The sequence below is a fragment of the Heteronotia binoei genome, chromosome 5, assembly GCF_032191835.1.
Source record: "Heteronotia binoei isolate CCM8104 ecotype False Entrance Well chromosome 5, APGP_CSIRO_Hbin_v1, whole genome shotgun sequence".
In the NCBI taxonomy this organism is placed as follows: domain Eukaryota; kingdom Metazoa; phylum Chordata; class Lepidosauria; order Squamata; family Gekkonidae; genus Heteronotia; species Heteronotia binoei.
The window spans coordinates 91,393,839-91,416,577 of NC_083227.1; the positions used below are offsets into that span (position 1 = coordinate 91,393,839).

A 22,739-nucleotide genomic window follows, 5' to 3' on the forward strand; every position below is an offset into this window, starting at 1 on the left:
AGGCTGCGGCTCTCATATAAGGCATGCGCAAACCTTAGCCCAAGCTTATCATAACAATATCACTTAGACATAAGCGAAGAGAGCAGAGGCATTGTAAGCCTCAGCGCTGCACGGCGATAAAGAGCCCAAAGGCGACGGCGAAATCGGGCGCGGTGCCCTGCAAGCAATCGAGGAGGGGGAGCTACCGCTCTCCCCATCCCCCAGCAGTACTGGGCGGATCTATGAAGGGGCCACCTCCCCCAGCCCCCCTCTCATTGGCTGTTTGTAGACGCCCCTGGCACCCGGCCTGTCAGTTAAATGGGGCGCTCATTAGAGAGCGATTGCCATTGACAAAAGCATCAAGGGGGACAGAGCTAGAGAAGAGAGCCAGCAGCGAGGGCGCGGGAGGGGAAGGGCCGGCTGAAGCGGCGGCGCAGGTGGTCAGTGGGAAGAAGGCGCGCTCTCTGCCGGGGGTGGACTATTTTCCTCGCAGTCTGTGCTGTGGTATCCTGTGTTCGCCTTTTGGACAATGCGAGTGGCCGCCGGGGCTGAGGGAAGAGGAGCCAGGCAGGGCTGACGGACGGACGGAGCGGTTCTTTAGCATAGCGAAGCGCGGCGCTTGTGAGGAGGCGGGTGCTGCAGAGCCTGTTAGCCAAATAGACTGCGCTGTGGGGGGAGGGGAGGCTACATGCTAGGAGACGGAAGAGTTGCCCTGCTGCTCTACCACCCCGCTGCCCCCAGCCTCCTTGGCTGACTCTGAAGATGGGTGCCTCCTCGCCTTCAGGTAGGTCGCCGGGGCTGCCAGGGATCTGGGGGCCTCCCCGCTGCCCGGGCTGCAGGTGAGGCGGCTGCATTGTGCAAGGAGAGCACCTGAGCCCGCTGCTCGCTCGCCCCCTCCTCCGCAGGGTGCAGCCGTGCCACCCTTCTCGCGGTTGCCTTTAGCAGGCTGCAAAGGCTCCAGTACACTTGGCCGGCTTCGTCTCGGTAGGCTAAGAAGGGAGGCGGCCCCATGTGTGTCTCCAAGTCAGCCTGCCTGGCTGCGGCTGCAGATACCTCGCGTGTCGTTTGCCAGGCGCGCATTGGCCAGGGGGGCTAAAGCCTTCTCGTTGGAGGCAGAGCTCCGGGGAGCTGCGCCTCGCCCCAGCTTGATTAGCGCGGTCTGCCGGCGCTTCAGTCCCACCCTCCGTTTCTCAGCCTCAATATGGCTTTCCATTGAGGAGCTGCAGTATGACTGAAGTGGGCAAAGGGGGCGGGGGAGGCGGAAGTCCTCGGCGCGTGGAAATGGGGTGAGCGGCAGCCTCTGGCGCGGTGAGGGGGCGGCGGAGGAGCAAAAGCCTCCGGTGAATTCAGAAACACCCCTGCCGAAGGGCTTCAGAGTGTAGAAGGGGAGGGGGCGCTGAAGGGAAGGAGCTTTGGTTTTTTGAAGGGCTTTGGGGTCGAAGGCGACGGCTGCTGGCCTTTAGGTGACGGTCGAGATGGGCTCCTCGTAATTACACGGAGGGAGGCGGCGGCTTGCGGTCCCTGTCGCTGCAGTCGAAGATTCCCCGCCTCCGTTCCTTAGAAGGGACTGCTCGCTGCCGATCCTTGGAAAGGAGTTGGAAGAGAAGACGAAGGATCCCTGGTGGCAAAGCTCCCCCGCCCTCAATTCTTCTCTCCCTTGGGGAAGAAGGAGGCCTTTTATTTTAACGCTCCGCCCCTGGAAGGCATGCTTGGGACGGGAGACCTCTGACGGCGGGCTCCAGTTCAGAGGAAAACCGGTGGTGTGGCACAGCGCGGGGAGGGGGTGTGTGTGTGCGCGTGGCGGGGCAGAGTGGCCCTCCGCCTGCTGTAGGTGGTCGCCGCCGTGCTCCGAGCCGGGCGGTGTCAGCCTCTGTACTCTTTCGCTTTTTGTTTTGCCCGGCAGGTGACTCGACTGAGTTTCCGCACGAGGATGGACCGTGATGAGTCCCTCAAAGGAAAGACAGCGTCGCCGGCGGCACCACCAGCACTACCATCATCCTCTCCAGCGGCTGCTGGTCGCTCGGCTGTAATGGAAACTGGGGGCTATGCCAAATCGGCAACTCCGCGGAAAGCAGGCGGAGGTAGCGGCCAGGTTCCAGCTGCTGGTGCTGCAGCAGCCGCAGCTCCGGCTCCTGCTGGTGGAAAAGGCATGAATATTGATGGACCAAGCGCCGGCAGCCAGGCGGACAAGGACCCTGCTGTAATGCCAAGAGGAGGCAAAGCCGCGGCCCCCCGCCTGCCTTATGCCAAGGATCCCAAACTAGTCCATCTGCGCTTCCTGCGGAGGAGTGTGGTGGACTCCGACCAGGAGGAGCCCACCTTTGAGCCCTCGGAACCAGAGCAGCAGAAGAAGATCATTCTCTTCTCCAAAACCAGAAGGATAATTGCTGAGAGAGTAAAAGCAGGCCAGCGAGTAGTGGAAGAGAAGGGGCTGGGGGAAGAGGTAATCCCCCAGGACCAGGATGCTGTCCCTGAAACCCTCCCGGCCAGCGGCCAGCAGAAGCAGAGCAGCAAGGATGTGGAGAAGAAAGAGCTGCCAGAACCTTCCAAAGAGCAGAGCAAGTCTAAGAAAGAGGAGACAGAGGAAGAGGAGGAGGAAGCCGATATGAAAGCTGTGGCCACCTCCCCAGATGGCAGGTTTTTAAAGTTTGATATAGAGCTTGGAAGAGGATCTTTCAAAACAGTCTACAAGGGATTAGACACTGAGACCTGGGTGGAAGTGGCTTGGTGTGAACTTCAGGTAAGCTGCTTCAGCAACTCTGTGGATGTTGTGGGGGGGGGGCATGCTTAATGTCCTAGCTGCTAAGAACGAAGTGCATCTGTCATCTATAAAAGCTTTGTAATACTCACCATAGCTTATCCTACCCCGCCTAAGTATAGCTCAGTATTTTCATTGGCTCTGACCCTTCCCCCCCATCATATGCATACTCACTCCCCCTAGGATTAACCCTCTCAGTCCTGGGCCTTACCGTGGAGATAGTGCTTCAAGTGTAAACTAATGATGTTTTATAACAGAAAACAAAAAAGATCAAGTGTCCACACTGTGTATATTCTAAGTAAATGTCTCAGAGAAATCCCACAGGGTTGGATCATATCCATTTTTTGAGACCATCTCTGTCTTGTACTTTAGAATGGCTGTGTCTAGAGAGAACCATTTTTTCCAGAATAACCTTGAAATGAATCATAGCAAGACAATTCAATTTATTTTTTTGTTTTAAAATTCACCCTTAATCTCATACAGTTGTTAGTATTAAATTGCCAGGCATCTCTCTTTTTTTTTTACAATGGCAGATCACCTTATGTTAGTGACAGAATATGCTATATAGGGCAGTGCAATCTGATGTAGGTTGCAGATATCGTAGAGTTGAGTAGGATTTATAACCTAGTAACAGCATTTAGAGTTCCAGCCTTTGTATAGCAAAATAACTTTTTAAAACATTCCAAATGTACTGGGAAACTGAAACTTCATAAACTTTTGCTTTATGTAAAAGGTTCAAGTAAATTACGGAACTTTCTAAATTAGACATTTTGCTGTTTTAAAAAGTTTTGTTATGTGATTTATAAAGGAAATTAATCTGTTTAATCTTTCACAGGTCATCTGTTTAATCTTTGTCTGAATGCCATATTTTTGAAGTTTCATAGCCATGAGATGAAGGCTATTTATTTTGTTAAATGTTATGTAAACTGTATGAGCCAGTGTTGACAAGGGATTTTTTGTCTCTTGCTTTTGTTTTTAATAATGCAGTCTTGAATAGAGTTTTACACCCTACTAAGTCCATTAATTGGAAGAGTCCTTTGGGTCTGTTTTTATTTATAGTAGGCCCAGTTTTAAACCCATCACTGTTATTTTGCATGTCTAGGTTTTGTTACATAGATCATTTTAGGCATTTTACATTAAATGCCATGATATGAATCAGTCCAAGTGTTTGCCTTTGAATTTGTGCCGCCAGTATTTTTAAAAAGTAGAATCAGTCCTCATGATGCCTGGAACAATGGGTAGTGGGCAGAATGGAATAGATGCTTCAAATACCTTTGCAAAGTTTGCTGGAAATAAATAATGCATACTTTTCATTCCAGCATGTTTGGGTCATGACTAGATGTATACTTTCCTTATCATTTACTGTAAGCTGTTTTCGTGTCACACAGTGCACTTGTAATGCAAATTGTAAATGTACCGCTGGTAAGGTTTTCTTCGGATTAGAAATAATCTTTGTTTTAAAAAAATAAAATAAAAATCTTGAACTATATTGCTTGAGTTTACACAGGTCTATAAAGCCAAAAGTATAATGTGCTGCATCATTAAAATTAGGTAAATTAAGATGCAGACCTATTGAAGGCATTGGGAGGAATTAAGGAATAACAGCAGACTTTAGCACGTCAGTTTGTAATAGAAGCAGATTGTATTGTGGAAAAAGAGCTACATTCTGAATCAGTTCTTTGGTTATACTTGAAAAGGAGAGGCAATTATACCTATCTGATTTGTTTTAGCAAGTATTCCAGTTATGACACCTTTAATACAAGCTCACTGTATTATGATGTTTATTTAATTTAAAAATTGTTTTTCAACTTTTTTTTTATTTTGGTTGCTTCATATGTACTTCCTATAGTTTTTCAATGTTGCCTTCTTTGGAACAGGGCAACTAGAACTGTGCATTGGCTGCATAGAAAAGCCTTGAATAATTTGGTTTTGCATAGTTTACAGAATGCCAGGTGACTGGGAGCCTTCCTGATCTCATTAGGCAAGCCATTACATAAGGCTGGGGCCCCAGTGTAGAAACCACATTATATGGGCAGTTGTTGACTTTCCCAATTTGCATGTTGACACTTGCAGAAGACCTTGCTCAGATGAGCAAAGCTGTTGTGGTAGTGCATAGGGGAAGAGGCACTCCCACAGATATGACTGTCCAAGGGCATGTAGGGCTTTCTTTGTGATGATCAATACCTTAAATTGAGCCTCGTGACTGATGGGCAGCCAGTGGAGTGACTGTAGCATTCTCCATCTAGCTCCCAATAATAACTGAGCTATAATGTTCTGCACCAACTGGAGTTTCCAAATTGATTTTGAGAGGAGACCAATGTCCAGTATATTACAGTAGTCTAGTCCCGATGTTACTATTGCATGGATCCAGATGGCCAAATCAGCCACAACGTAGTAAAGGGCCATATTTCAGGCTAGGCTGAATGGGAAGAAAGCCTTTTAGAGCCCCTACTGCATCACCGGGAGACTTGGATAAGGATATATAGAAATGCAGTTAGTCATTATGATGTTAATTTCATAAAAAAGTGATGAATGACTTACCCTAAAGACTTTACAAAGAGACTGAAAGGCAGAGAGGGGGTAGAACTGCACCTTGTGGAACTCCACAGATAGGTACCAAACTGATGATAACTGGTTTCCTTTAGCAACTCTTTGAAGCTGATCCATGACAAATTATTTGAACCAGTTTCCCTGATACCTAGTTCTGTCTCCAAGTGCCTCAACAGATAATCTACTGTATTGAAGGCTACATATAAGTCCAATAAGAGAAACAAAGAGGTGTGGCATTTGTCTGCACTCATATGGAGATCAACTAAAGTTAACAGAGCTGTTTCTGTTCCATAACCCTCCCTGAAACCAGACTGAAAAGGGTCTGGAGCAGGGGTGTCAAACTCGTTTGTTATGAGGGCAAGATCCAACATAAATGAGACCTTGTCAGGCCAGGCCACGTGTGTGTGAAAAAAAAATGCCAGGTAGCAAACTTTATAAAGGATACAGACAAAAAAGACTCAGAGGAAAACATGAAATGGCTGGGCATTGTCAGCTTTTGTACATAAGTTGCTTTATGTGCTGGTCAAGAAAATGTGAAGGCACCGTGATATGGACTGAGGGCTGGGGGTGTTTTTGAGCAGCAACACACAGGAATGCAATTCCAGCTGGCTTGGCATCAGGGGGTGGGCTTAATATGCAAAGGAGTTCCTGCTGGGCTTTTTCAACAACAACAAAAAAGCTCTGCTGAGGGCTATGGGTTTGTCTACAAAACTGTAGTCTTCCCTAGAGAAATAACTATGACTCCTATGAGGCAGTGCAAGGAAAGTGAGACAGCAATATATAGTGTTCAGTATCAGCCTACTTCTCTGGGAAGCCTAGTTTAAAAATCCCCAGTCTACAAAGGAAATGTGTTGGGTGAATTTTGTCTGGACACCCCCTCTAATGCACCTCACTGGCTTGTTGTTATTCCTTAAAATGGTTCACATTGGTTTCCTGCTGAGAAAGACTGGATCATGAAGGCATGAATACAGTGAAAAGGGGGAGGCAAATCCTGTTGCACTCAGGAGAGCGCTCTCTCTCTTGCAGCAAAAAGCTTGAATAAAACTTTGTTGGCCTCCCGGAAAAATGGGACTGGACTATGAAAGTTTTATTGTGGAGTGAAATGGACAAACTAACTAGAACACTAAGAGACTATGATTTGGAGATATTCGAAAAGGAGTGGAGGAAATTTAAAGGATATATGGAGAAAGAGTGGAATGTAAAAAGACATTGGACAATTTTTTAGCATTATTGAAAAAAGAAAAAAGAAAAATATATATATATATTGAATTTTGATCAGTTAGTAGTACCTTTGGTATTGAACTTGAATCTATAACCTCGGGGAAGTCAACATTGGAGGGAGGGGGGATTGAAATGCCATATGGGTTAGTACTGAAATAATTAAAAAACAATTAAGTTTCGTAACCATATGCTATCAATAAACTGTTAAAACACAAAACTTTGTTGGCCTTAAAGGTGCTTTGTATCTCTCTTGTGTGATGGAGGGAACTGACCAAAGGAAGCTCTGGCACTTTCCCTTGTCCAGGGGACGAGGAGGGAGAGGCACTGTTACTAGAAATTTTTGGGTCTGCTCTTTTGATAGGGGAATAAGCAAGAGATAGACCATATGTAGAGCTATTTTGGAGCGGGTTCTCTTACAAATAATATGAAGGTCAGGTGTCAGAAAGAAGACTCCAGATTTAAAAATGTTTAAATTGTTTACTTAGAAAAATATGTAAGAACATAAGAGAAGCCATGTTAGATCAGGCCAATGGCCCATCCAGTCCAACACTCTGTGTCACACAGTGGCCAAAAATTTTATATATACACACACACTGTGGCTAATAGCCACTGATGGACCTGTGCTCCATATTTTTATCTAAACCCCTCTTGAAGGTGGCTATACTTGTGGCCGCCACCACCTCCTGTGGCAGTGAATTCCACATGTTAATCACCCTTTGGGTGAAGAAGTACTTCCTTTTATCCATTTTAACCTGTCTGCTCAGCAATTTCATCGAATGCCCACGAGTTCTTGTATTGTGAGAAAGGGAGAAAAGTACTTCTTTCTCTACTTTCTCCATTCCATGCATTATCTTGTAAACCTCTATCATGTCACCCCGCAGTCGACGTTTCTTGAAGCTAAAGAGTCCCAAGCGTTTCAACCTTTCTTCATAGGGAAAGTGCTCCAGCCCTTTAATCATTCTAGTTGCCCTTTTCTGGACTTTCTCCAATACTATAATATCCTTTATGAGGTGCGGCGACCAGAACTGCACACAGTACTCCAAATGAGACCGCACCATCGATTTATACAGGGGCATTATGATACTGGCTGATTTGTTTTCAATTCCCTTCCTAATTCCCAGCATGGCGTTGGCCTTTTTTATTGCAAACGCACACTGTCTTGACATTTTCAGTGAGTTATCTACCACGAGCCCAAGATCTCTCTCTTGGTCAGCCTCTGCCAGTTCACACCCCATCAACTTGTATTTGTAGCTGGGAGTCTTGGCCGCAATGTGCATTACTTTGCACTTGGCCACATTGAACCGCATCTGCCACGCTGACGCCCACTCATCCAGCCTCAACAGATCCCTTTGGAGTTCCTCACAATCCTCTCTGGTTCTCACCACCCTGAACAATTTAGTGTCATCCGCAAACTTGGCCACTTCACTGCTCACTCCCAACTCTAAATCATTTATGAACAAGTTAAAGAGGATGGGACCCAGTACCGAGCCCTGCGGCACCCCACTGCTTACCGTCCTCCACTGCGAAGACAGCCCATTTATACTCACTCTCTGCTTCCTATTACTCAGCCAGTTTTTGATCCACAAGAGGACCTGTCCTTTTACTCCATGACTCTCAAGCTTTCTAAGGAGCCTTTGATGAGGAACTTTATCAAAAGCTTTCTGGAAGTCAAGGTAAACAACATCTATCGGGTCTCCTTTGTCCACATGTTTGTTCACCCCCTCAAAGAAATGTAACAGGTTAGTGAGGCAAGATCTTCCCTTGCAGAACCCATGCTGAGTCTTCCTCAATAACCCGTGGTCATCAATGTGCCTACTCATTCTGTCCTTGATAATGGTTTCTACCAACTTTCCCGGTATCGAAGTCAGACTGACTGGCCTGTAATTTCCTGGATCTCCTCTGGAACCCTTTTTAAAGATGGGGGTGACATTTGCTACCTTCCAGTCCTCAGGAATGGAGGAAGATTTCAATGAAAGATTAGAGATTTTTGTTAGAAGATCCACAAGTTCAACTTGGAGTTCTTTCAGAACTCTCGGATGTATGCCATCCGGACCCGGTGACTTATTAGTTTTTAATTTGTCTATCAGTTGTAGGACCTCCTCTTTTGTCACCTCAATCTGACTCAGGTCTTTCAACACCCGTTCCAAAATTAGTGATTCAGGGGTGGGAAAAAGTTCTCGTCTTCCACAGTGAAGACGGAGGCAAAAAATTCATTTAGCTTCTCAGCCCTTTCCCTATCCTTCCTTTTTACCCCATGGTCATCCAAGGGCCCCACTGCCTCCCTGGCTGGTTTCCTCCTTCTAATATGTTTGAAGAAATTTTTATTGTTGGACTTTGTTTTTTGCAATATGCTCCTCATAGTCCCTTTTTGCCTGCCTGATCACAGTCTTGCATTTGATTTGCCACAGCCTGTGTTCCCTTTTACTAATCTCACTTGGACTGGTTTTCCACCGCTTAAAGGAGTCCTTCATACCTTTTACAGCTTCCATTACTTTGTTTGTTAACCATGCAGGCCTTTTCTTATACCTGTTTGTGCCTTTCCTAACTTGTGGTATGTATTTTATCTGAGCTTCTGTAGGAATATAATCACATTTAAGCAATCAAAATACACACAATCAAGAGACTAGGAGATAAGGAGTTCAAAATAAAGATTTTGAGGGGAAATTACAAAGCAATATTACCTGTCCAGGTTTGCAGAAGTCCATATAGAAATTGAAGATAGGGACATGCATGGCCGGCGTGTCATGTCACAGAGGCTTATTACTTAGAGTAGCAGAGGTGCCGAGCTGCCCACAGATTGCAAAAGGGGCCAAGTTTTCATGTTTTGTACTGTTTGAAGGGTTGGTGCTCCCTCCAGGAATATGATTGAGTGAACAATAACTGAGGGGTTTCCTGGATGTTTTGAATGGCTTCCCAGTTTGAAACAAAAGGAGGGAATGGGTACCTGATGTGTGTCTGGAAGAGCCATAATGGTTTAATGTTCGAGATTAATTTTACCTCGGTACACTAGGGAGGAGGCAGGAGGGAAAGGGGGTTTGTGCAATGGGTTTGCACTTTAGCAGATTCAGATTCTTCAGATTCAGCAGGAACTCAGAGGAGCACAACTCTTGAACCTTTCTGAGGGTTCCCCCTGTTCCTCCCCACCTTCCTTGTCCATTGAATAGGAGGTGCAGCTGCATAACAATCCCTGGATTAGGAGAGCGGCCAACCAGCCAGCCACCAGGAGCTTTGCCATGCCCCCAGCAGCCCTCATTAACCCCTGGAGAAGCCCACACCACCCTTTCTTACATGATTTTGCTCTGCAGTTCCTGTGCGATTGAGGAAGTTTGGCAAAACAAACTGTGATGCAGAAGGAAGCAAGAGAGGGAGAAGGAAGCAGACTTGCTCATGGGCCTGATAGGAGCTCTCTGGGGCCTGATCTTGGCTCCCAGGCCACACGTTTGACACCCTTGGTCTAAAGGAGATGAGTTATCCAAGGAGACGTGAAGTTGATCTGCTACTGTTTTCTCATTCACTTTTCCCAGAAATGGCAGGTTAGAGACCAGGCAATAATAGGCCACATTGTTTTTCTTTAGGGATAGTGTTTTTAAAAGTAGTGGCTGACAGAAGATGTCCTGAGTTTGTGACTGATTTATAATAGATCCTAAGGCTTTGTTTACGTGGTCTTTACATGATTTTAGCAGCCAGGATGGGCAAAGATCCAGAATACAAGTAGTGACCTTCACAGATCTCAGGATCTTGTTGACATCCATCATGGAAACTGGGTCAAACGATCCATAAATAGACCAGGTGGTGTATTAGAATGTTCTTCTGTTTTGCCTGCGTTGAACCTGACATCTAGATCAAGACGTATTCTCAGTATAAAACTTGGCAAAAGTATCAGAACTAATTGTCTCTTCCTGAGACAATAAAGGCTGAGTTTTTGGCGTCAGCATTTGTTGAGCTACCCTGAACAATCAGGATGGCTGTGAATTACCTGATGCTATAGTAGCAGAGTAGTAACATTTCTTTGTAGCCATCGCTACTGCCTCATAGGTCCTCCTGTGTTATCTTCTTGGAATAACTGAATATTTACTGCTGTAATTTTGTACTGGCTGGAATTATTGTATAAAAATGAAGCTTGAAGGAAATTAAATTTTTCATAAAATAATGTTTAGGCTAGGAACTCCTGGGTTGCTGTGAAAGACAGCTTTTTGATGGATAGAGATATCACACACCCATCTGGCCAGATGATAACTGGTTGGCAAGACACCATGTAATTATTTGCGTTGCCATTTCTTGCAATATATGTGCTACAGGAATTGAACAAAAACAAGCTATAGGGAAGTTGGTGCCATGATTAAGTGTGACCAGTGGATAATGGAATGTACAACGCCAGTTTTCTGCTAAGCATATGGATGTCATACATATACGTATCCATAGGCTACAAAGACAAGGGAACCAGAGATATGGAAATCCTTGGACTCCCTCCAACCTATGTCCCATCCCAAGGCATGTTGATTGTGGGGCTAAGATGAATTACCCATCTCCTTCACAGGTGTTGATTAATGCCAGGTCCATTAATAATAACACCGCTATGCAGCGAGATTTCATCATAGAGCATCAAGTGGACCTTGCATGTGTGATGGAGACCTGGGTACGGGAGGGTGAAACTGTTGCCTTGAACCAGCTTTCCCCGCCCAGGTTTGCCGTCCTCCACCAGTTGCTGGTGGAGTTGCTGTGCTCATCCGAGACTCTTTTTCTTTCAGGGTGCTCCCTGATCTGAACATCATTGGCATAGAGTGTACTGGTCTGGTGTGGGAAGCCAAAGAGAGTCTGGCAATCTGGGTGGTGTACCAACCGCCTAGCGCACCACCAGAGAGCCTGCCTGCCCTGCTGGACACGGCTTCCACCTGGGCATTGAACTTCCCCAGACTTTTAGTTCTGAGGGATTTCAATGTCCATGTTGATGACGCGGCATCCTTGCAGGCTCAGGACCTGGTGTCATCCATGGAGATGCTGGGACTCAGCCAGATTGTATTGACTCCCACACACCGGGCCAGACACACGCTGGATCTGATGTTCGGGGCAGGGATATTGATAGATCTGGTAGCAGCAGATGCTGTTCCATGGTCAGACCACTATGCCTTGAAAGTCCGGCTGGACCTGCAACCCCACCCCCATTTAGGCAGAGAGCAGATTTATGCTTGCCCACGGAGCCAAATGGATCCAGAGCACTTCCAGGAGGCCTTGCAGGATTCGATGCCCCCTGGTGGGTCGTTCGATGAGCTTGTGGAGGACTGGTATTCCCGGATCTCCACTGCCATCGACGACATCGCCCCCGGCGTCCTCTTTGCTGTCGTGCCATGGTGGCGCCCTGGTACTCCTTGGATCTGCTAAGGATGAAACGACAGCTTAGACGGTTAGAGCGAGTGTTGCAGTTTGGTCATGATGAAGAGTCCAGAACCTCTTATAGAACGCTTATGAAAGTCCATGAGAAGGCTTTGAAGTCCGCTAAGAAAAATTTCTCCCTATGGAGATCCGGGCCCTACCTGGCTTGCTAGCCTTTCGTAGGGTCTGTAAAATGGAGCTATTGTGCCAGGCTTTTGGGTGAGGCAGCGGGCATCTATTCACTAGATCGGTTGGCCTCCCCTACTGTGCTGTTTTGCTGCATTGTATTGTTATGCCATCTGGTCCTGCTGAACTATTCTTTTGGACTGAATATTGTAATTGGTTTTTACTGTTTTGCTGTTTTAATGTTATGTTGATTTTATTGTGATTTTATTATTCATGTTGTGCTCCGCTCTGAGCCCCTATGGGGAATGGGTGGAATATAAATAAAGAGATAACAACAACAATGTGTGCCTTAAGAAGTGTACTTAATAAAATGGCTTTCAGTAAAAGTAGTTTAAACAAAAACAGGGTTTGAATTCATTGTGTCAGAATACATTTCCAAGGATCCATTTGAAAGAAACAAGTGGCCAGCAACATTTTACAAAGATGGTGTTTATGTACATTGGAGTTATGTAATTTCAGTAGCAGTACTCCTCTGGCTGGCATTTGTATCTTTATTTAGAATAGCTGGAACATTCTATGTGTCTTGCAAACTGTTTTAAGCTTTTTCTTGGTAGAATATGCTCTGTTGCCAGTTCTTTTAAAAATCATGCTGACTTCCCTTCTGTTACATAGAGGAGGCTATTTCATTTGGAGGGGAGCATGAGGAATACTGCCTGCATTTCTGCTCTTAATTGTGACCTATGATGCCCTGAACATTTTGGAGGAAAATTGACAACTGTGTATCAAATAACTGAGCCATCACTTTGCTTTCCTTTGTGCCTCCCTTTGCACTACTCAGTCTTTGCTAAAATAAAAAAAAAATCCAATAAATTGATGAGGTCCATGGGCCCCAGGGATAACCAGACCCCTGGAATCTCTCAATTTTCAGCAGGTCTTTTAAAAGTCCAATGTAGCAGATAAATCTAGATGGTAGAGATTCTTGGTGTATTGCAAAGCTGCACTAGCTAAGCTAGCATCCAGGAAACTATTTTGTAGTGGTCTAAGGTGACAGATGCATAATTTCTGGTTTAAAATATTGTTGTGACGTGCTTTGAGTTCTTTGTGGGGAGAAAGGTGTGCTAAAATATCCTAAATAAGTAATTGACTATAGGGTTACCATATTTTGAAGAAGAAGAAAAAAGAGGACATATTTCCCAACTGACTACTTCAAACAAGAGGTCACTACGACTAACTGCTATTTAAACTATGATAATCACTACAAATTAGGAATATGCCTAATCTTCCAACCCAAAAGAGGACATTTTAATTTTTTTTAAAGAGCCTAAAAGAGGATGAACACACAAAAAATTAAAAAGATGACACCTGGTAATGCTAATTTGACAGAAACATTCAGTTGTAGCAGAAGTTTTGTTTGCAAATGATGAGATCCGTTGCTAGGAGTTGCTCACTTTTTGCCGTTTTGTGCTCATCGTCCCTGAAATTTGTAGAGGGAAGCATTTTGAAAGGCATGGACAACAGCAGTACCAGTCATTTGCAGCACATTTCTGGTCACAGTTAAAAATCAGGGTCTTTGGGCATGAAGTACTGGCAGACTGGAGATGGGGAAGAACTACAGGAACAAGAACTTGGGGGTCAATAAAACTGGAAGTGGTGATATCTATATCAGAGATTTCAGGTGTTTCAGCTGCTGACCTAGGCAAGATACATTTAAGGTTACTAGATAAGCTGTTGCAGCATTATAACTGTCTTGTTTGCCAAAGATTTATATGCAGGGTGGGGGGTGGGGTGAAGGTGGGAGAGGAGAGAGGGAAATACTGTAAACACCTTGGAAAATTCTGCCTTCCATATTGGAACCAAAGGCACAACCACAATCATTTTATTTTCTCTGTCAAGCACAGCTTCTGTCTTGGATTCCATAACATAAATATTCTGGTCTCTAGTGAATATGGAGATTAAAATGTAGAGGTATACCATTGCTTAGATGTGTATAATTATATTGTGGGGGGGCGGGTTAGGTAGGGAGAAGAGGCATAAAATGCAGTGTAGGGACTCTTAATTAGTTGTAAGTAAGCATACTTAATGTTATAGCCATTTTGGTAAAGTGATTGATGTGAGCATGAGAAGTAGGTTAATATGTAATGAAATCAAGTAGTAATATGTTAGTTTTTTGAACCCTGCAAATGGAGGATCTCAGTCCTTGCTGAGTTGGAAAATAATGGAAAGTTCCTTTGAAATCAATTGTTGTGAGGGCACTATCAAAGTGAACAGCCTAAATCTAGATCCTAAGTACTGTTCAGTATTTTCTGCTTTAGCAGGTTATAAAATATTACTTCAAGGAATCTTGAGAATATTAAGCATGGTGTTCAAGCTCAGATTAAAACATTATATAACAACACTCAATACGTAACACCCCTCCCCCTTGAGTTAGGACTAATTTAGCCACATGCATAGTCCCACAAGTATCTGGGATGAGCCTGTACCTGCTGTGAGCGCTGCAGCTCTTCCATGAGTGCCATATTGGGCATGGGGTTCACTTCGCAGGGAGGAGTGGAGGCCATGGCTGGCTCTGAGCTCTGACCTGCAATGTTCTTTGTGGGTGCAGGAGCTGCCAGCAATTAAGCCACAGAGTCCTCTGCAATAGGTCCATTGGCAAGAGTAGCCACTTGTGGCCCAGAGTCCAAGTCTATCAGTGGTGCCTAGTCTGGATAAAAACTTTTTGGGGGGGTCATGGGGGCTTGGCTGCTTCTTCCAGCGGCCAGCTGCTGGGCCCTGGCTCGCTCTCTCTTGCATTCTTTCGCTTTCTCTATCTCGCTCACTGTCACTCTCTCCCCTGCTCATTCTCTCTGTCGCTTTTGCTGCTGCTGCCTCTTCTTGTGCTCTCTCTCTCTCTCTATTGCTTTCTCTTCCCTGCTCTCTCTCTGTCGCTTTCACTGCCTCCTTGAGCTTGTGGAGGGAACTGGCAGCTTGGGGGGGGGGGGGGTTGGGAGCGTGTAGCCTTGTTGACGAAGGCAGATGATGCACAAAGAGGGCGGCACAAATCCCAGACTGGGGAAGCGACTTGGAGAGGTCCTCAGGTGTCGTGAAGAGAGGCCAGTCCCAGCAGTTGCGCAAGTCTGGTGGCTCCAAGGGAGGCTGGTTGGAGCACCTCTGGGGCACAACACTAGGCAGTGCAGGGTCCCCATGTGCTTGCTGAGGCAGTAAAGCTCGTAGTAGAAGCTTTTCAGCTCATTGCCCGTGTCTATGATCACCACATCCCACTGGCTCAGCAACCACTCTGCCTCCTCTCATAATACAGCCCTGCTGCTGCTTCCCCCTGCTGCTGCTTCTTCAGCCACTATGAAAACCTGCTGCTCGCCACCTCCTTTCTCCTTGGTGCAGTTTATCCAGGAGGGTGGTGGTGAGTCTCCAATGATCCCCACATGCTAGATTGCTGCGACAGAGGACCTAGCAAACCAAGCCGTCATGCACTTTGAGTCATGCAAATTGCTGGCGTGCTAAAATGCTCAGCATTTTGCATGGCTCAAAGTGACTGTAATTTGAAGAAATGTACCCCAAAAGTGCACATGCCTGAAGAAGCCATCTGGGAAAAGGCTTGGTTTGCTAGCTTCTCTGTTGCTGCAATCTAGCGTGTGGGGATTGTTGGAGAAAGTTCATCATCTTCATTTCATCATCTGAAAAAAGAACTGGAGTTCCCTAAAACAGTTAAAGTTTGCTAGAAGGTCATTGTTGCTTTGATGAAATTTGCTGAGTCTGCAAGGAATCTGTATATGGGGGTTTAATTGCAACCCATTTTCAATAGTGTATAAATTTCCTGTACTATTTTTCATCTTGCAATAGATTTTTTACATTTTCAGCTTTTATGACTGAGCATTTGTGTATGGTTGTAGAAGGAAATTGGCCAGTCTCAAGTGCCAGTCTCCCTGGATGATCCTGCTGAGTGACTCTTTCATCGTTCGCACCATCTGCTCTGCCTGCCCATTTGTGGATGGGTGGAAAGGGGCTGTGGTGATGTGCCAGATCACATTGCCAGCCAGGAAGCACTGGTACTCCACTGATGTAAACTGTGCCCCATTATCTGATACAATAGCATCTGGCAGGCCATGAGTTTTAAACAGATGCCATAATGAGTAGATGACAACTGCAGAAGTCATTGTGGACACTGGAACGACTTCCAGCCACTTAGAGTAGGAAAACTTGTCCCTGGAAGGGACTTGCAAAGTCAATGTGGACCCTTGACCACAGTGTGCACATTGTCTCCCATGACTGGACCCACTCTTCAATAGTCTTGTCCAACCTTGGCCGTCACATATAGGTGCAGGCCAAAGCTTTCATACGAATGGTGCCTGAATGACCGACATGTAGTACCTCGAGTACCTGCTTTTTCAGCTTGGGTGGAATGACAATGTGGTTTCCTCAGAGCAGGCACCCCTTGTGCACTAACAGTTCATGTTGGCAGGAACTGAAGGGCTGGAATTCAGCATCAAAATAGTCTGTCTACCACCCTCTCCACACCCAATTCAGAACCCTTGACAAGGTGTGATCTTTGGCTGTGTGGGTAGCCGGATCGGAGACATGGAGAGGCAGTTGAGGACGATCTTCAAACAGCATGGTGCTGTGAGCTAGAGAAGAATTGGTGGCTACGTCAGGCAAAGGCAGGTGGCTGAGGGCCTCGACATGTCCCAAAGTCTTACCAGATCAGTAGTGAAGAGTGTATTCATAGACTGACAGGAATACGGACCAGCGCATCATCTATAGCAGACGCAAACAGTACTAAGAGTGGTTTGTGGTTATGATGTTGACGTGTCTGCCATATACATAATCATGAAATTTCTTGACCCAAGTTACAATAGCAAGAACGTCTGTGTGTGTAGTTTTGTTTGGATGAGGACAGAGTTCTGGAGTAGTAAGCAATGGGGACTTCCTGCCTATCAGACAGTCAGTGACTCAGTATGGTACCTATTCCATATGGTAATGCATCACAAGCAAGGACAAATGGTTTTAGCTCATCAAAATGTGTCAGCATTCCATCAGATGATAGCAAGTTTTTGACAGCGGTGAAAGCCGTGTTTTCTTTAGGGCCCCAGACCCAGAGACTCTTAGTTTCTAGCAGCCTGTGCAGAGACTCAGCATGTGATCCTTTTGCGGCAGAAAGGAATGGTAGAAGTTCAGCAGACCTAGGAATGACTGGAATTCCTTCTTCGAACTAAGTAGAAGCATGCTGTGGATTTGGTGGCCATTGGGTGAGTGCCAGCTGTGTCAATGAGTAACCCTAGGAACTCAGCCTACAGAACCCCAAATTGACATTTTTCTCTCTCTACCTTCTGGCCAGCATGTTGCAATCTGTGGATAACCTCTCAGAGCTGTTCAGACTGCTCTGCAGCAGAACCCCCAGAGATCATCACATAGTCAAAATAGGGAATAACCCCCAAAATTCCTTTCAGTAGTCCTTCCATCAAAGTTTGGAAGATGCCGAGAGCTGTGCCAACCCTGAACTGCTGTTGCTTCACCTTGAAGGTGCCTTGGTGGGTGATGATGGTTTGGGCTTCTGCAGTGGCGTTGTCTATGGGAAGTTGCTGGTACACCTGTGCCAGGTTGAGTTTGGCAAAGATCTTCCAGCCGGACAGTGATGCCAGCAGATGACTCACCATTGGAACAGGATACATGTACTGCTGAAGTGCCTTGTTCATCATGCAGTTGCCATCAGCACAGATGCAGACAGCCCTGTTAGCCTTGAGTGGGGTCATAATTGGAGTTTCCCAGCGTAAGTGGGACACTGGTTCCAGGATGCCTTGGGTGATCGGTTGTTCCTTGATTTTAGCTTTCAAGGCAAATGGCACCTGATGTGCCTTGAGTCGGACAGGTGCCTTGAGTCGGTTACGTTGAGTCAAATGACACTGGAGGGCTTGTGTATTGTCCCAAGGAAGTATCAAAAATAGCTATGAGTTCAGAACAGTCTCAAAAAGGGACTGGATGATTTGTTGGACACCCATAATGTGAATTCCCAATGCCTTGAACCAGTCAAGTCCAAGTAAGCTAGTGCAGCAGCCTCTGACTATGATGAGGTTCAATGGACCGCTGAAGTCTTTGTAGCGGATGTGGAATGTTCCAATACCTCCCACTGGAACTCATCATCCTTGGAAATCTGTCAGATGGACGCTGAATGGTTCAAGGTGTTGATCCAACTTCTGTGGGCAAACGTGATGGAAGGTGTCCCTGGAGATAATGGAGAGTGCCGAATCAGAGTCCACCTCCATCTCACAGGGCACACTTTCAATGCTTACCATCACCTTGATCTTGCTGCGTGGTTGAAGCTGTACCACCACGGGCATTGGTGACTAGGCATGAACACTGTGAGACAGTGTGGCACTCTTTTGACCTAGATTGCCGCCAAGATTGCAGGCTGTGAATGAGGAGATGCAGGTTGCACATAGTCTTGAGGTTTTTCATGACAAGCATGAGTGATGTGCCTGGGTTTCCTGGATTCTCTACATTGGGCATCTTGGAATTGGCAAGACTTCCGGAGATGGGAGCCCCCATGGCTGGCATCCCAATGGATGCCTGCAGGTCTTTGTGTTTGCACCAAACAACCCATGTGGGTAAGACCTCATCTTCCCCTGACTCTTCTTCCAGGCTTTCTTGGTGAACAGCCTCGGCCTTGGGGGTCAGCACCAGACTGCACAATTGTCAAACCTCATGAGTGGACTCGTTGACAGCTTCAGCGGCAATAGCCTCCTTGAGGACCACTTTGAAAGTCAAGACTTTTTAAGTGAATAACCACCATTGTAGTTTTTCATCCCATAGGCTGCATAGCAGACAGTCCTGAAAGGCAATTTCTAGCTCAGTGAAATTGCAGTGTCAGGCCACTTGCTGAAGGGCCATTATGAACACTGTCACTGATTCACCTTGCGCCTGGTTCCGCTTGTAGAAGGTGTGACGGCAAGTAATCTCTGATGGTTGAGGCAAGAAATGGGTTTTGAGCCTTAATGATTAAATCAAAGGATGTGTCTTTCAGTAGAGCTGATGAGAGCTCAAGCAGCGTCGGAGAGAGGCTGCTCATAGACACTGAAGAAGGTAGCCACCTTCTTCTTGGCATCGGTGACCTCATTGGCCATGAAGTAGAACTTGAATTGAGTAATGTACAAGTCCCAGTCTTCTGCTGTTGGAATGAATGGCTCGATGTGGCCCTTGGTAGCCATGCTGACTGTCACACTGGAACAACAGGGTGACTACATGCCAGATGTCGAGGCAACAATTCCTTACTGGTGAAGTGATTCAGCTCAGTTCTTGGGGCTGCCTACCCAAGCAAGGATCCCACCTTTGTCGTCAGTGTTAACTAGTGAGTTCAAACAGCTCTTACCTCAACACAGCTTGTTTATTAGCAAGAACAGTCACAAGTAAACATAGGCAGCATGGTGAACTATATACAGTTTGGAAGTGATTAAGCACGCCCCACTGGCAAGCAGCAGCCAATCCCAATTGGGTCTCCAGGATCCTTCATTTGCATTTCCTAGAAAATTGCCTTGCACCCCGCCTGGCCAGTTCCAAGAGAACAGCTGATCGGAATGCAGGCATCAGGATCCTGGAGAGTAATGGGAGAGTTCCTCAAGCTTAGACAAAACATTCTGTAACAGCACTCAATACATAACATTTAGTTTAGTTCTAGATGTTTGTCTTTGGACTCCTTAAAATAATGAAACAACTTCTTTATTTAACAAATAGCTCTTTTAATTAAAGTAAGTATGAAGGTTAAAAATACTGAGCTAGTCTAGGAAGATAAATGGAAAATTTAAAAATATTAAGATACCAATTTTTCCCCTGATAAGGTTTTCTGAATTACAATCTTAATCTTAAATAATTCTTATACAACTATTGTGACTGCTGAATGTATGCTTTAAATTGTAGAATCATATCTAGGGTAGATAAATACTTTGAATCATGTTTATATTTTCTTCTGAAGCATGACAGGACTTCAGCATAAAAGAGACTTGTGTGACTAGAGCCCCCCAAAACATTCAAGGCCTTAATTCTCAGTTTTTCTTTTTGAAGTTAGATATTTACTTAGAGATTATAAGTAAAATGTGTTAGTACTTTTTGCCTAGTTCTTCAGTAAGAATTAAATTTGCTCTTACCATGCATGTTAAAGACCATACTGGAATGAACCATGCTTGAAATGGGTGGGATTCAGGTGGGCCTTCCTACTTCTTTTCATGTATTATGGAAACACTAAGAAAACATGTCAGAAATGGGTCTACTGAAGTTCAAGCTTTTACTTTTGGAAGAAAATGAAGCTGTGTTTGGACAAGGCCAGATAGGAATCATAGAGTTGGACGGGACCTACAGGGTCATCTAGTCCAACCCCCTGCACAATGCAGGAAACTTACAAACACCTACCCCTAAATTCACAGGATCCTCATTGCTGTCAGATGGTAATCTAGCCTCTGTTTAAAAACCTCCAAGGAAGGAGAGCCCACGACCTCCCGAAGAAGTCTGTTCCATTGAGGAATCGCTCTAACTGTGAGGAAGTTCTTCCTAATGTTGAGCCGAATACTCTTTTGATTTAATTTCAACCTGTTGGTTCTGGTCTTACCTTCTGGGGCCACAGAAAACAATTCCACACCATCCTCTATATGACAGCTCTTCAAGTACTTGAAGATGGTGATCAAATCACCTCTCAGCCGCCTCCTCTCCAGGCTAAACATCCCCAGCCTCTCTAGGCTAAACATCCCCAGACTTGATCTCCAGACCCCTCACTATCTTCGTCGCCCTCCTCTGGACCCGTTCTAGCTTGTCTATATCCTTCTTAAAATGTGGTCCCCAAAACTGAACACAATACTCCAGGTGAAGTCTTACCAGAGCAGAGTAAAGTGATACCATCACATCACGTGATCTGGACACTATACTTCTGTTGATACAGCCCAAAATTGCATTTGCCATTTTAGCCATCATATCACATTGTTGACTCATGTTCAGAGTATGATCCACTAAGACCCCTAGATCCTTTTTGCGCATACTACTGCTAAGACAAGTCTCCCCCATCCTATAACCTGGGTCCCATTCCATCTGTGCTTGTACAAGCCAGAGCTCTTTATGGAGTATGGGGCTAGAAGAGAGAGGCTTTGGTGAAGAAAATACTTGGAGAATCCACTTGTGTGTGTGTGTGTGGGGGGGGGGGGCTTCAGTTGTAGCAGGAAAAGCAAGTGTCTACAATGCCTGCCTGTCTTTCCTATAAATTTCTCTGGGTTGGGCAAGACTAACAGATGGAAATAGGTTCTACTGGACTTGCTCTGCCTGTACAGTAGGAAATGCACAGCTATATAACAAGAATGTATGCCAGGGTTTTGTTTTATTTTGTTTTAAAGGTATTCTATAACCAATACTCCCAATAAGCTGTGGAGTCTTGTAAGCAAAAATTCTACTTCATGCGTTACTGTCATTACTTCATGCGTTACTGCCGCAGCCCGGCTGTTGTTAGGGCTCCCAAGAAGGGAGCACATCCGGCCAGGGCTCCGGGACCTGCACTGGCTGCCGATAGCTTACCGTGTCCGGTACAAGGTGCTGGTTATCACCTTTAAAGCCCTATATGGCCTAGGACCTGCCTACCTGAAGGACCGTCTCTCCCCGCATGTTCCCTAGAGAGTACTGAGATCGGGAACTCAAAATCTCCTAGATATCCCCGGGCCAAAGGAAGCCCGCTTAAAATCGCCAAGGGACTGGGCCTTCTCTATTATGGCCCCCTCCTGGTGGAACCAGCTGCCGGAAGAGGTGAGGGCCCTGTGGGACCTCGCCCAGTTCCGCAGTGCCTGTAAGACAACCCTCTTCCGGCTGGCCTATGACTAGCTGGTACAAGAAACTGAGCGTAGTTATACTGGATGTTGCTGCCCCCAATGTTTTAAATGTTTTAATTGTTTAAATGGTTCTATGTTTTAAATGGCTTAATGTTTAATTTAAATGCTCTATGTTTAACGTCTATTTATGTTCGATTTCTGTGATTGTAAGCCGCCCTGAGCCACTTGTTGGGAAGGGCGGGATAGAAGTCATAAAATAAATAAATAAATAAATTAAAGTTGTGAGCTACTGCATAAATTAGTTTGCTCTGGGGCCATTTTTCCTGAACTAAGAGAAAAATGTGTGAGCTGAGGCTAAAAAATGGTGAGTTATCTCACACTAACTCAGCTTGGAGGGAACACTGTCTATGACTTATTAATATGTTTGACTTCACATATATGATTTTGTTTTTATAACTGATAACTGACTAATGATTTCTTATGTAAATACACAATTCAAGATTGTTAGCAAATCTCTTACAAAGCAGATAAATGGAAAATTTAAAAAGATTAAGATACCAATTTTTCCCCGATAAGGTTTTCTGAATTACATAGGCTCTAACTGGAATAAAGCAAAAGCTTACTGGGTATAGATGGGCATGAATTGGAAAAATGGTATTTGTGTCAGTTCATGGTTGTGGTTGAACCATGAATTGAATCGAACTAGTTCATGACCCCACAAACCCCATTGAAAAGTCCCTTCAAACAAGATTTGCAGAGAGCCCAAAAAACAGATGAGCTGCAAGGAGAAGGCTGCTCACCACTGCTTAGCTGTTTTTGTGGCTTTCATGGGAAACAGAAAGCAGGGGTATAAAGGGACTCCGCTTTCTGCTCTTATCAAAACCCACCATGAACTACTTTAAAAGTTAATGAAAGCTTGTGACAGTAGACTGGTCACAAGCTTTGTATGC

General features: G+C 45.4%; 1 protein-coding gene across 3 annotated transcripts in view; it reads left to right on the plus strand.

The window, feature by feature from the left end:
• The first annotated feature begins 1,887 nt into the window (after nucleotides 1-1,887).
• Nucleotides 1,888-22,739, plus strand: part of WNK2 (WNK lysine deficient protein kinase 2) — a 199,118-nt gene continuing 178,266 nt past the window's right edge. For all 3 annotated transcript variants that reach the window (XM_060239813.1, XM_060239815.1, XM_060239814.1), the window contains exon 1: nucleotides 1,888-2,719. In XM_060239813.1, the coding sequence (XP_060095796.1) occupies nucleotides 1,910-2,719 (810 nt within the window). In that variant the 5' untranslated portion in view covers nucleotides 1,888-1,909. The remainder of the gene's footprint in view (nucleotides 2,720-22,739) is intronic.